The 14,356-nt window shown below is 53.7% G+C and overlaps 1 protein-coding gene across 1 annotated transcript in view; it reads left to right on the forward strand.

Annotated features, from left to right (window-relative positions):
- The first annotated feature begins 5,520 nt into the window (after positions 1 to 5,520).
- LOC144936816 (large neutral amino acids transporter small subunit 2-like) overlaps positions 5,521 to 14,356 on the forward strand; it is a 35,397-nt gene continuing 26,561 nt past the window's right edge. Inside the window, exons 1-2 of the mRNA XM_078863980.1 lie at positions 5,521 to 6,217; positions 13,679 to 13,883. Of these exons, the coding sequence (XP_078720106.1) occupies positions 6,031 to 6,217; positions 13,679 to 13,883 (392 nt within the window). The 5' untranslated portion in view covers positions 5,521 to 6,030. The remainder of the gene's footprint in view (positions 6,218 to 13,678; positions 13,884 to 14,356) is intronic.

Raw genomic sequence — 14,356 nt, forward strand, 5'->3', positions numbered from 1 at the left:
GAGGGGTGATCAGTGGGGGGTAGGGGAGGGGTAATCAGGGGGGGGTAGGGGAGGGGTTATCAGGGGGGGTAAGGGAGGGGTGATCAGTGGGGGGTAGGGGAGGGGTAATCAGGGGGGGTAGGGGAGGGGTTATCAGGGGGGGTAGGGGAGAGGTGATCAGTGGGGGGGTAGGGGAGGGGTAATCAGGGGGGGTAGGGGAGGGGTAATCAGGGGGGGGGGTAGGGGAGGGGTAATCAGGGGGGGTAGGGGAGGGGTAATCAGGGGGGGGGTAGGGGAGGGGTAATCAGGGGGGGTAGGGGAGAGGTGATCAGTGGGGGGGTAGGGGAGGGGTAATCAGTGGGGGGGTAGGGGAGGGGTGATCAGTGGGGGGTAGGGGAGGGGTGATCAGTGGGGGGTAGGGGAGGGGTAATCAGGGGGGGTAGGGGAGGGGTGATCAGTGGGGGGGTAGGGGAGGGGTAATCAGGGGGGGGGTAGGGGAGGGGTAATCAGGGGGGGGGTAGGGGAGGGGTAATCAGGGGGGGGGGTAGGGGAGGGGTAATCAGGGGGGGGGGTAGGGGAGGGGTAATCAGGGGGGGGTAGGGGAGGGGTGATCAGTGGGGGGTAGGGGAGGGGTGAGCAGTGGGGGGGTAGGGGAGGGGTAATCAGGGGGGGGGTAGGGGAGGGGTGATCAGTGGGGGGGTAGGGGAGGGGTGATCAGTGGGGGGGTAGGGGAGGGGTAATCAGGGGGGGGGTAGGGGAGGGGTGATCAGTGGGGGGGTAGGGGAGGGGTGATCAGTGGGGGGGGTAGGGGAGGGGTGATCAGGGGGGGGGGTAGGGGAGGGGTGATCAGTGGGGGGTAGGGGAGGGGTGATCAGTGGGGGGTAGGGGAGGGGTGATCAGTGGGGGGTAGGGGAGGGGTAATCAGGGGGGGGGTAGGGAGGGGTGATCAGTGGGGGGTAGGGGAGGGGTGATCAGTGGGGGGTAGGGGAGGGGTAATCAGGGGGGGTAGGGGAGGGGTTATCAGGGGGGGTAGGGGAGGGGTGATCAGTGGGGGGTAGGGGAGGGGTAATCAGGGGGGGGGGTAGGGGAGGGGTAATCAGGGGGGGGGGTAGGGGAGGGGTAATCAGGGGGGGGTAGGGGAGGGGTGATCAGTGGGGGGTAGGGGAGGGGTGAGCAGTGGGGGGGTAGGGGAGGGGTAATCAGGGGGGGGGGTAGGGGAGGGGTGATCAGTGGGGGGGTAGGGGAGGGGTGATCAGGGGGGGGGTAGGGGAGGGGTGATCAGTGGGGGGGTAGGGGAGGGGTGATCAGTGGGGGGGGTAGGGGAGGGGTGATCAGGGGGGGGGTAGGGGAGGGGTGATCAGTGGGGGGTAGGGGAGGGGTGATCAGTGGGGGGTAGGGGAGGGGTGATCAGTGGGGGGTAGGGGAGGGGTAATCAGGGGGGGGGTAGGGGAGGGGTGATCAGTGGGGGGTAGGGGAGGGGTGATCAGTGGGGGGTAGGGGAGGGGTAATCAGGGGGGGTAGGGGAGGGGTTATCAGGGGGGGTAGGGGAGGGGTGATCAGTGGGGGGGTAGGGGAGGGGTGATCAGTGGGGGGGTAGGGGAGGGGTGATCAGTGGGGGGTAGGGGAGGGGTGAGCAGTGGGGGGGTAGGGGAGGGGTGATCAGTGGGGGGTAGGGGAGGGGTGATCAGTGGGGGGTAGGGGAGGGGTAATCAGGGGGGGTAGGGGAGGGGTTATCAGGGGGGGTAAGGGAGGGGTGATCAGTGGGGGGTAGGGGAGGGGTAATCAGGGGGGGTAGGGGAGGGGTTATCAGGGGGGGTAGGGGAGAGGTGATCAGTGGGGGGGTAGGGGAGGGGTAATCAGGGGGGGTAGGGGAGGGGTAATCAGGGGGGGGGTAGGGGAGGGGTAATCAGGGGGGGTAGGGGAGGGGTAATCAGGGGGGGGGTAGGGGAGGGGTAATCAGGGGGGGTAGGGGAGAGGTGATCAGTGGGGGGGTAGGGGAGGGGTAATCAGGGGGGGGGTAGGGGAGGGGTAATCAGGGGGGGTAGGGGAGGGGTGATCAGTGGGGGGTAGGGGAGAGGTGATCAGTGGGGGGGTAGGGGAGGGGTAATCAGGGGGGGTAGGGGAGGGGTTATCAGGGGGGGTAGGGGAGAGGTGATCAGTGGGGGGGTAGGGGAGGGGTAATCAGGGGGGGTAGGGGAGGGGTGATCAGTGGGGGGGTAGGGGAGGGGTAATCAGTGGGTGGGGGGTAATCGGGGGGGTAGGGGAGATCAGTAGGGGAGGGGTAATCAGTGGGAGTGTAGGGGAGGGGTAATCAGTGGCGGAGGGGGGGGGTGTAGGGGAGGGGTAATGCAGGGGGGTGGGGTTTGTAGGGGAGGGGGTAGGGGGGTGTTTACCAGCCGTCCAACCTCAGGGGAGCCGGGAGGCACGCGTGGGTCTCCCAGAATAGCGAGCAGCCGGCGAGAGGAGAGAGAGGGGGGAGGGAGGATACAGTGGGAGGGGCGGGGTGGGACGGGGGGGGGGTTCTGGGGTCCTGCTCCCTATCCCTTCTCGCCCCTCTAGACGATTCGGGTGAGGGGTCATCATCAGCTCATCCAGTCGACAGAAGGCACCGTCAACGCTACAAAATGGGGCATTTTTAAATCAGTATCAAAGTTAACATTTTTATTTAAAGCGTTCGTGACTGCATGGATTCATATTTTTGGTTATTTTGGTAAAGTCACGTAGAAGGGAAATAATAAAGTAAAAAAGTGTTGTTTTATATTTGTATAATTTCCCTTCTACGTGACTTTACCGAAAGAACCAAGAATATAAAGTATACATTCTTATTTTTTCATACTTTGATACTGACATGAATGTCCTATTCTTTAGCTGCTCACGCCGGACTCTAAATGCTCTGACAGTGCCATTGCCTTTGTGCTGTTCGCCTTTTGGCATTCTCTGGTCTGACACTCGTGGTGAGACTTAGCCCCAAAGAAGGCTGCTGTCTCTGGCGTGGACCAATCCGTTTCGAAGACAATGCCCATATATGATCACAAGTACTGTCTGCGGCTAATGCAGTCCTTGATTCCTTGCTGAAGGTTTCAATTTTGTGTTTGGACATCCAAACACCGCCTGCTTTATTGCCAGAAAGGGTAAAAGCCGATTTGTATTATTTCATACCGCCAATGGCAATCGTGCAGCCCCGTTTGTGTTCACATGAGCAACTGGGGAGATAAAGTTTAACAGCACGTATCAGGCTTTCGCGACCAATATGATTCATAATAAAAGTTTTTTGGGTTAGATCGCGCAAGTATAAATGTTGTGTCGTAACCCTCCACCACCCGACACAGCCAATTAGTAAGGGATTTGTCACGTAAACAAAACGCCAATTAGTTACTAGTTCAGCCCGATTATGCTGGATGTAATTGCCAGCGAAACGTGGTACTGCTCAAATTGTAAACGTTGTGGATTTACTCTCCAACACACCGGTGGGCTGAACTAGTAACTAATTGGCGTTTTGTCTAAGTGACAAATCCCTTACTAATTGGCTGTGTCGGGTGGTGGAGGGTTACGACACATTCATACTGAAACGAACTCACCCAAAAACCTTTATTATGAATGATTATGGGGAGACAAAGGCGGTCGGGCTCGGTGTACACAACAACCACCACCTTGTGTGCCGTGTTGGCCTTCACATAGCTCCACACATCACGCTCATAAATTAAAAAACTCGCAACAGCACTTGCCCCCACCAGACCGCGAAGGCTACACGGCTGCCCTTTATCTCTAATTGTATTCATAGTGTCTGGCACAGTGGGCGACGGAGGCGGTCGATCTGCAGCCACCCCAATCGGTCATCCCGGACCACCTGCCGTCTTGTCCTCCGGTACTGCCAGCGGCGTGCCTTCGACGCATTCACGTGACGGCCTCAGGGTGCACCTAGGCTGGCACTGACGTTCCCCTTGACAGCCCGTCGTAGTCGACGACGGCCATATATATGTGTGTGTGTGTCACGCTGCTCGTAGGTCAGGAGTGGCACGTGGAGTTGCTGAAGAGTCAGATCCTGGGGAAATCGGTGCGGCCCACCGATTTCCCCAGGATCTGACTCTTCAGCAACTCCAGGAAAATCGTTCGGAGCGCGCTAGGAACACGGCCACCCGGGTACGATTCCCGCTCACGGACCGACAACACCGGTGACGATTATTTTGAACCGGTCCTGGGCCTCCCCCTAGGTCGACTCAGCCTCAAGTGAGTACCTGGCGCAGTGTGTAAACATCGCCACTGGGGAGACAAATGCGGCTGGGTGTGGTGCTGGCCACCCACCCCCTCGTGTGTCGTGCCGGCCTTCATAGGTGCTCGCTAGCAGCACTTGCCCCAATAGCCTGTGGCGGCCATACGGGGGATCTTTGTCGTTGTGCGTGAAGAGCGGTGGCGCAGCCGTTAGCGACAGCTGCTCCGTGACACCGCTGTGCGACGCGGGTTATCTGAGCCTATCGCGGGAAGACAAAGGCGGCCGAGAGTGTGTGGCGCTTCGAGCCAAGGCCACCTCACCGTGCAGGCCTTAATAGGTGCTCGCAAACGGCGCCCTCGCAGTGGCCGACTGAGCGCGCCGCTAAACTTAGCGACCACGCGTCGTTGGTGGCGATGCCAGCTCGAGAAGACGCCGCCCCCCACCTCCACCGACCGCACTCGAGCGCCCGATCGGTGCGGCGAAGACGCCCGCCAGTCACCGACGGAATATTTGTCAATGTGCGCCCGAGTGTGTCTGTGTCTATGTGTGTCTGTGTGTGTCTCTATGTGTGTGTGTCTCTGTGTGTGTGTGGGGGTCCCAGCAGTCTGTTGCGGGCTAGACGAGGGGATCTCTTCTCTTTGTGGGGCGGTCCGCTCACGGCCACCAACACCAGTGACGATTTCCCGAATCGGTCCCCGGACTCCCCCTAGGTCGACTCAGCCTGAAATGAGTACCTGGTGCGATGTGTAAATATCGCCACTATGGGGGGGGGGTGACGAAGGCGGCTGGGCGCGGTGCTGGTCAACACCTCCCTCGTGTGCCGTGCCGGCCTTCATGGGTTGCCGCTCGATCACAGCACTTGCCCCGAATATCGTAGTCCGTTAAGGCTACACGGGGGATCTTTGTCTTTGTCTGACCAGGGGTGGATGGCGTGAGACGAAGTCGCCGCTTGGATTCGGCCCGTGGCCCGGAGCTTTCCGATCGCCGACCCGCTGGTGAATCGTGCCGCGGTATCACGGATGGAGGGGGGTGGGGTGGAGGGTGGCATGGCTGAGGGTGGGGGAGGGTGGGGGAGGGATGGCGGAGGGGTGGGGTAGGGGTGGGGGAGGGATGGGGGAGGGGTGGGGGAGGGATGGGGGAGGGGTGGGGGAGGGATGGGGGAGGGGTGGGGTAGGGGTGGGGGAGGGATGGGGGAGGGATGGGGGAGGGTGGGGTAGGGGTGGGGGAGGGATGGGGGAGGGGTGGGGGAGGGGTGGGCGGAGCGAGGGAGATCCGAGCGAGGAGGAGAGTTGAATTTAACACACACACAGCGCACACCCAGTGTGTATCCACACAGTGAAGACACACACACACTGGCACAACCACCCCCGACACACGCACACAACTACCACCACCAGCAGCCCCTCCTACTCCTCCTCCTCCGTATATATCAATGCCTGACGCCGAGCGAGACAGAAGCCCCGACCGAGAGGAGGGCGCGAGAGGCCGAGCGACTGAGCGGGGCACCCCCCACGACGACTCCATCTCGACTGCCGACTTGGTGCCGATCCCCCCTCCTACCGCTTCTCTCCGTTGCGCCACCACGGGCGACGAACAGAGACGCGACATCATCAGCAACAACAACAGCGGCAGCAGCAGCATCACAATAGCATCAGTAACAGCAGCAACGGCAGCAGTGATCGGTTGAATTAGCGGAGGTAGCTGCAGCATCAGCGACATCATCAGCAGCAGCGTCTTCATTTGAGTTATTAGGAGAACCACCAGCAGTATCGGCAACAACGACAACACCACCATCAGCAGCAGCAGCATCACCACCACCACCAGCAGCAGCAGCTGTCGGGATGTCGCCGCAGAGCCGGTGGCGAGGCTCGGGGGGATCCGCGGAGGGGAGCTCTGATCCGGCAGGCGACGGCGCGACTGGGAACGGAGTCGAACTGAACCCTGACAAGCAGCGTGGTGGTGGTGATGGAGGAGGAGTGGCGCTCCGGAAGGAGATCGGCCTCGTGAGCGCTTGTGGCATCATTGTGGGTACGTGTCTCCACGTGTTGTCTCCACGTGTCTCGCTTTGTCCGTGGGCTAGGGCAAGGACTCGCTATGGCTAATGAGGGATGATGATGCTAATGGGGGATTAGGGCTTTGTTGGTCTTTGTGGCGCCACGGCTTCGTGATATCGCAGTTTGGGTCCCCGTGTCTCACCGTGTCCCCGTGTCTCACCGTGTCCCATCTGTACCGTCTCGCGTGTCCCGTTGTGTGTCTCGGTGTTGTCCTCCTCTCCCGCCTGCACTGGTAGTGGTCGTGGGGACAGATCCAGGCAGACTCACTCGTGATGCACACAGCGAGACGCCGGGACACTGGGACACGGAGACACTGCCACATGGCAGCGTCTCCGTCGAACAGCTGAGAGTTTGGGGGGAGGGCAAGGGGGGTGGGGAGCGAGGGGTGGAGAGGGGTTTCGGGCGTGGGGGTGAAACACGAGTGAGTTGTTAGAAGCCACACGCGCACACGTTCTGCTATAACGCCACTAACCCCGCGGCTCCGACTGATGTGGTTCGATCTCCGGGCGCGGCATCTGGACTAACGAAGATGCGTCTTAAGTCTCCCCCCACACCCCATCCCCCCACACCCCATCCCCCCTCACCCCACTCCCCACCGCTGACTGTCCACCCATCAGCGGTCTCGATAGTTTAGTTAACAGCTTTAAATGGGTAAGCGCCACGTGCTTTTAATCGTTGACCGGCGAGTCCCGTGTGCTGGTGGTGGGGTGGCGTGTGGGTGAGGCTTCTGATCGGCGTGGAAGAAGAGGCCAGCGGCTATCTCCTAGAGGTGCACTGTCTTTTTGTAAACCATGTACAGAGACCAATATGTATGGCGGGGGTTGTGGAGGACGATCGTTCTGCTTATCGATTCACGCCCCTTTAAAGGAGTCCGCGTGACCTGCCCAAATGCCAATGAATCATTAAACGGGCGAGTAGGAACCCGTTAATCTGCAGTGCAACATTCGGAGAGACGCTGTCATCGTGGCTTGGTATTCTGACAGTCATCCTGTACTCGGACCACTAAAAGTAATGGAGACGTTACATGAAAGCAGCACGGTATATATATGTACGTAGAACTTCTTTCGCACCGTACGTAGCCAACCGTGCTAATCGGAGATGCGGGGGAAGGACAACACGAAACACAAAAAGCAGTTCTCCTTGTTAGTGCTCCTGGACTCGAAGCACTGAGAGGCACGTGCTTATATTACGTGCACACAGATACGCTATGACGAAGGGTCGTTTCCTAAAACGTCGCCGATTATATCCATTTTCAACAAAGACAAAGATCCCACCCGCCGTATAGCCTCAACAGACTGTTGGGGCAAGTGCTGTTAGCGAGCCCATATCAAGGACGGTACACAATGGGGTGGGTGGCCAGCACCACGCCTGACCGCCTTTGTCTCCCTGGTGGCGATGTTTACTATACACCGCACCAGGTACTTATTTGAGGCCGAGTCGACCTAGGGGAGGCTTGGGGGACCGATTAATTAAATCGTCACTGCTGTTGACGTGAGTGGAACTCACCTGAAGTTCAAGGCCCACACACACATACAGAAACAGCGTTGCCGTCTAACGTACAGAGTTGTATTTGGAACTCCTCATTTAATGATTGACTTCATGTGCGCCCGCGTTCCCTCTAATTACGATTACAGATAAGTTAATTAATGGGGTTCACGTGGGGGATTTGGGGACGGCGAGTTAATGGATTAACGGGTTAATGGGTAATGGAAGGAGCTCATCCAGTCGACACGTGCACAGCAGCAGTACGAGTGACCCATCCTACTGCACGCCGGTGCAAGATACGAGATGTGCCAAACCATACTCTTTGGTTTTGTCGGTAAAGTCACGTAGGTAAAAAATAAAATAAATGAAAACAACTAAATTAAATCGCGACGTTTCGGGCGCAACACAAGCGTCCGTCATCAGGTGGTAAAGCATCGCCTGCTGCTGATGCAGACAGTCTGCATCAGCAGTAGGCCATAATTTAGTTGTTTTCATTTATTTTATTTTTTACCTACGTAACTTTACCGAAAAAAACAGAGTTTGAATCCTTGCAGTCACGAAAGCTTCAAATCTAGAATGTGCATACCAGTGTGTGTGTGTGGGTATATATACTGGTATGTATTTATATTAACTCCGTTATAACGGATGCTGCCATGGGTAGTAGTCAGAATCTGAATATTGATTTATACTGGAGGAATCCGATGGGCTGTAAAGCTCTTTTTCAGAGATGCCCAGTAGGGGCTGGTCAGAACACTACAACAAATGATACAAGATCGACGCAGCTCTGCAAATTATAGGCAAGATAAATAAAGCGTATACAAACAAAACTTAACTATTTCATCTTACTGGATAAGGCCCACTGAGCCATTAGCTGCTTTTTCCAGAAGTGACCTTGCAACAAATGACAGCCTAACGAATTTGCCCACCATGTGGAAATCCACAGCAGCGAAATATTAATCTAAATAATAATCTAATTAACAATCTAGACGCATGTTTCTAAATTTGGAGGGAAAAAAAAAGATCATTATCGGTGCACCAGACTTGATACTTCCCGGTTCGATTCGATTTTCCGGCACGGCAGTGGAAACAGCAATGGTTGCGCAATGATTTATGAAATCATTTATTTGGGTACTACAGTGGTGAATGTTAACTAGCTCGCTTGGCATGCAGGAGGTCGTCGAGTTCGATCCCTACCCTGTGACGATGCCTGCTGTATATTCGGAGTTTGCGGTGTCTCTCTCCCCGTGGTCGTGTGGAGTTTTCTCCGGCTCGTCTAAACACGCGCGTTTAACAGAGTATTTGTTCGCGAGAAATTTCCACACGATGAGCCACTTCGTTGAGCTATCACGTGTGGCCTGGACGCTTCTGACAGATAGCTAAACTAAATCACAACCGTCACAGCAAAATTGCTGTATCAAGTGGGATACAGCAATTTTGCTGTGACGGTTCCACCTGAAGATGGAAGCTTGTGTTGCCTCTGAAACGTCGTGATTTAATTTATTTAATTTTTTTACCTACGTGACTTTACTGAAAAAACCCAAGAGTATGAAAAATGAAAATTTAATATTAAAGTATCGATTTTAAAGCTTTCGTGACTGCAGGGATTCATATTCTTGGTTTCTTCGGTAAAGTCACGTAGAAGGTAAATAATAAAATAATACAAATATAAAGCAATAATTTATTTTCACGACGTTTCGACTGCAACACAAGCAATTATCATCAGGTGTCAAATCCACAGCAAGATTGCAGTCAACGTCGTGAAAATGTTTTAACTGTTTTATATTTGTATTTTATTATTTCCCTTCTACGTGACTTTACCGAAAGAACCAAGAATATTAATTAAAGTAGTTTAGTTTTAAATGCCCCCCCCTTCTCACTAACCCCCCCCTCATCCCTTGCCCCCCACCACTATGCTTGCGAGTCTCAGCACGCGAATGATCACCTCTGTTGATGATGCTCCCCACGTCTCGCTGTGTACCCTCTTCCCGGCTGCCACATCGTGGCGGGGATTAAAAGTGTCGGCTCCTTGATGACCGCCATCGCCCTGCGGTGGCGGAAGCGGCGAGTGGTCGAGACTGGCAAGTCTGCACCTGGGGTCGACGGCTCCTCTTAATCCATGCGTTCCGTTGGTGGTGACCTCAATGGGTGGGGGCCCATTTGCCACCGAGACTTGTGGTCTGCCCAGAAGAAGATCCAGTGGAGTTGAGAGCGTTCGTGATTTAGCGTCGCCATGACCGTGAACTTATAGCGGCACGTCGACTTCATCTAAAGCAGGGGTGGGGAACCTTTTTTCTGCCAAGGGCCATTTGGATATTTATAACATCATTCGCGGGCCATACAAAATTTTAAACCTACAAATTTGGCCGTTTATATTTGGCCAAACATTTCATTAACTCACCCCTAATGTGATGGCTGGAACTGCTTCTCTTTGGCGAGGCGTGTGATATTAGCTGGTATTGATGATGTTGCTGCTACTCGCAACTGCTTTTCCAGGTTTGCTCCTAGATTTATTTAATTTCGAGTCCCGCCTGCGGTTGCCTGGGCAGGGCCACACCAAATGATTTTGCGGGCCTCATACGGCCCGCGGGTCAGACGTTCCTAACCCTTGATCTAAACGAATCCCCACCTTTTTTTAAATCTGCACACCCATCGCTTTAATTATTCCCCTTGAGCTAATTGAGGCTTTTCGCTTCCTTTCCGTTAGCCCTGGTACCTCTGCGGTGGAAGGAGGGAGGTGGGCGGGGGGCCGCTATAACTCTCATAAAGTTGATCCAATATCAACGAAACTCGAGCGTAAAGCCGTGTAGGTATTCGGGACCCGCGGTGGAGAAAATCGGGCAGGTTGACCCAAGTGTCATTAACGAAACCACATTATTATATATGGGGACAATTTAGCAAATATGCAAGCGTGTCTCTGCCACCCCTGTCTGCTTGCACGCGCGCCGCTCATTAACACTCTCCCGCAGACGAGGCATTGGTGGGGACGCGAGGCGATGGTGCAGGAGGATCATGCCCTGACGGATGAATGTGCCGCTAGGAATCCCCGTGCGTGTCGCGCGATTTTTTTTTTGTTTCCCCCCCCACCCCGTCCTCTGGTTTTGTTCGGAGTTCGCTGCGGTGGGCGTTGTTGTGCATCTCTCCTCCTCCGAATCGAGCTCCTAAAAAATAAAAACTGTCGGATTGTCTTGGGAACACTTCTGGGGTCCTCTCTCGTCATCGCTCCCGCATCTTGACGAGGTCTGTGTTCCGACGTCGGGATTTGTGGTGCGATTGATGACACATTTAATTTCCGCCCCCATTGCACCGGTGATTCCGTAGATTAGAAAGATCGCGTGATTTATCCTACATCAAGCAGCAGTTCAAGGCTCCCCACCTGGTGCTGGACTCATTCAGGTTCCTCCACCCTGGTTCAGGTTCCTCCACTTGGTTTGGGCTTCTTGAAATGTCGGAACCGGTGCCCACCTCTCACCTGTCCCTGTGAACCTCCCCCCCACCCCGCCCACTTTGGGAAGTTTCTAATTTCGAAATTGACATCGTCAACAGAATTAAAAAAACCACAGGCACGGCAATAAATGAGAACTGGGCTAAAGTTGAGGGCGCTTAATTATTAAGGCGAGGGGAAGAGTGAGGTGCACGCAGTCAGCAAGCGCGCAGCAGGAAGCAGTCAGCAAACCCGAGGGGCCTCCCGCCACAGCAGTTGAGCCACGCAGCAACTTTTGCGACCACGTGTGCGCTTGTTGTTCCTGAAGCGTTCGTTCCGAGGGATGGCAGCCGTGGATTTCGACGCGGAGAGTCACCGGTGTGATCTCCCGGCGTGGCAGATGAACCACTGAGCATGATCGCCCCCCCCCCCCCCGCACCGCCTCCATCCAACCGCAGTTCGTCAATCGGCAGGTCACGTGCGGTGGTGGTAGTGGGGTGAAATGTGGGTACGCCCACCTCTTTCAAGACGTCTGTCTGGTCGGCGATGAAAGAGTAGGCCAAGAGCCACCGTGGAAGGGCGCTTTATAGAGATGCCCTCCGGTGGAGGCGTATCCACTGGCAGTGAGGATTGCAGCGCAGTTACGGGGCTGCCGCTTTGCATTCCTTAACCCGCACCTCCAATTTGAGCACGGTTGGCTATGTACGGTGCGAAATAAGTTACACATCCGTTACACATTGAAGAGAATTGGATATTATATTGCATTGCATTGAATTCTGTTAAATTGCATTGGTTTATCGTGTATTGTATCACATTGCATTATGTATTGCATTGCGTTGTGCAGATATATTGTATCGGACTGCATTGTATCGCAATGTGTTTCACTGTACTGCATTTGACGTCGTTGGCTCGGTGATCTCCGTGTCCCCAAAGGAAATGATGGATACATTGTGTACCGCATTGTTATCACGTAACATCGCATTGTTATCACGTAACATCGCATTGTTATCACATAACATCGCATTGTTATCACGTAACATCGCATTGTTATCACGTAACATCGCATTGTTATCACATAACATCGCATTGTTATCACATAACATCGCATTGTTATCACATAACATCGCATTGTTATCACATAACATCGCATTGTTATCACATAGCATCGCATTGTTATCACATAACATCGCATTGTTATCACATAACATCGCATTGTTATCAAATAACATCGCATTGTTATCACGTAACATCGCATTGTTATCACGTAACATCGCATTGTTATCACGTAACATCGCATTGTTATCACGTAACATCGCATTGTTATCACGTAACATCGCATTGTTATCACGTAACATCGCATTGTTATCACGTAACATCGCATTGTTATCACGTAACATCGCATTGTTATCACGTAACATCGCATTGTTATCACGTAACATCGCATTGTTATCACATAGCATCGCATTGTTATCACATAACATCGCATTGTTATCACGTAACATCGCATTGTTATCACGTAACATCGCATTGTTATCACGTAACATCGCATTGTTATCACATAGCATCGCATTGTTATCACATAACATCGCATTGTTATCACGTAACATCGCATTGTTATCACATAACATCGCATTGTTATCACATAGCATCGCATTGTTATCACATAGCATCGCATTGTTATCACATAACATCGCATTGTTATCACATAGCATCGCATTGTTATCACATAACATCGCATTGTTATCACGTAACATCGCATTGTTATCACATAACATCGCATTGTTATCACATAACATCGCATTGTTATCACATAGCATCGCATTGTTATCACATAGCATCGCATTGTTATCACATAGCATCGCATTGTTATCACATAGCATCGCATTGTTATCACATAACATCGCATTGTTATCACATAACATCGCATTGTTATCACATAGCATCGCATTGTTATCACATAGCATCGCATTGTTATCACATAACATCGCATTGTTATCACATAGCATCGCATTGTTATCACATAGCATCGCATTGTTATCACATAGCATCGCATTGTTATCACATAACATCGCATTGTTATCACGTAACATCGCATTGTTATCACATAACATCGCATTGTTATCACGTAACATCGCATTGTTATCACATAGCATCGCATTGTTATCACATAACATCGCATTGTTATCACGTAACATCGCATTGTTATCACATAACATCGCATTGTTATCACATAGCATCGCATTGTTATCACATAGCATCGCATTGTTATCACATAACATCGCATTGTTATCACATAGCATCGCATTGTTATCACATAACATCGCATTGTTATCACGTAACATCGCATTGTTATCACATAACATCGCATTGTTATCACATAGCATCGCATTGTTATCACATAACATCGCATTGTTATCACGTAACATCGCATTGTTATCACATAACATCGCATTGTTATCACATAGCATCGCATTGTTATCTCATAGCATCGCATTGTATTACATCGCGTTGTATCGCGCTGCATTGCAGGGAACATCATCGGCTCGGGGATCTTCGTGTCCCCCAAGGGCGTGATGGAGAACGCCGGCTCGGTGGGCCTCGCCCTCCTCGTCTGGATCATCACCGGCGTCATCACCGCCATCGGCGCCCTCTGCTACGCCGAGCTGGGGGTCACCATCCCCAAGTCCGGCGGCGACTACAGCTACGTCAAGGACATCTTCGGGGGCCTCATGGGGTGAGCAGTGAGCGGCGTGGGGGCTTGGCGGGTCGGGCGGGGCGGGGGCGAGGTGCCCCGTTTGCGCGCCGTCGCTCTGCCCACGTGCTCTCGTGCAAGGGCGGCGCCCGCCGCCACGCTTGCCCTGTCGGTCGCGTTGCGTGCAGCCGTCGTCCGGTGGCGACGTCGCGAAGTGAATTCGCGAGAACCCCGTTGGGGGTGGAGGGGTGGCGCCGCGGTTGGCGGCACGCTGTGCTGCGGACCCGCTAGCCCAATGCTTCTTAAACCTTCGCTGCAGTCGTTAAACAATATAAATATGATGTGAATAAATGGATAGGATTTGATTAAACAAAGTAGTTGTACGTACGTGCCATGGTTAATTTGTGTTTGTGATGATTTGCCCATGTCTCGCACACCCAGAAAGGGCATCTCGCACTCTCTGGGGGTGAACGCACTTCGCTAGCCTAAGTTCGATTCCCGGCCACGACTGACCT

Source organism: Lampetra fluviatilis, chromosome 17, assembly GCF_964198595.1.
Source record: "Lampetra fluviatilis chromosome 17, kcLamFluv1.1, whole genome shotgun sequence".
Taxonomy (NCBI): domain Eukaryota; kingdom Metazoa; phylum Chordata; class Hyperoartia; order Petromyzontiformes; family Petromyzontidae; genus Lampetra; species Lampetra fluviatilis.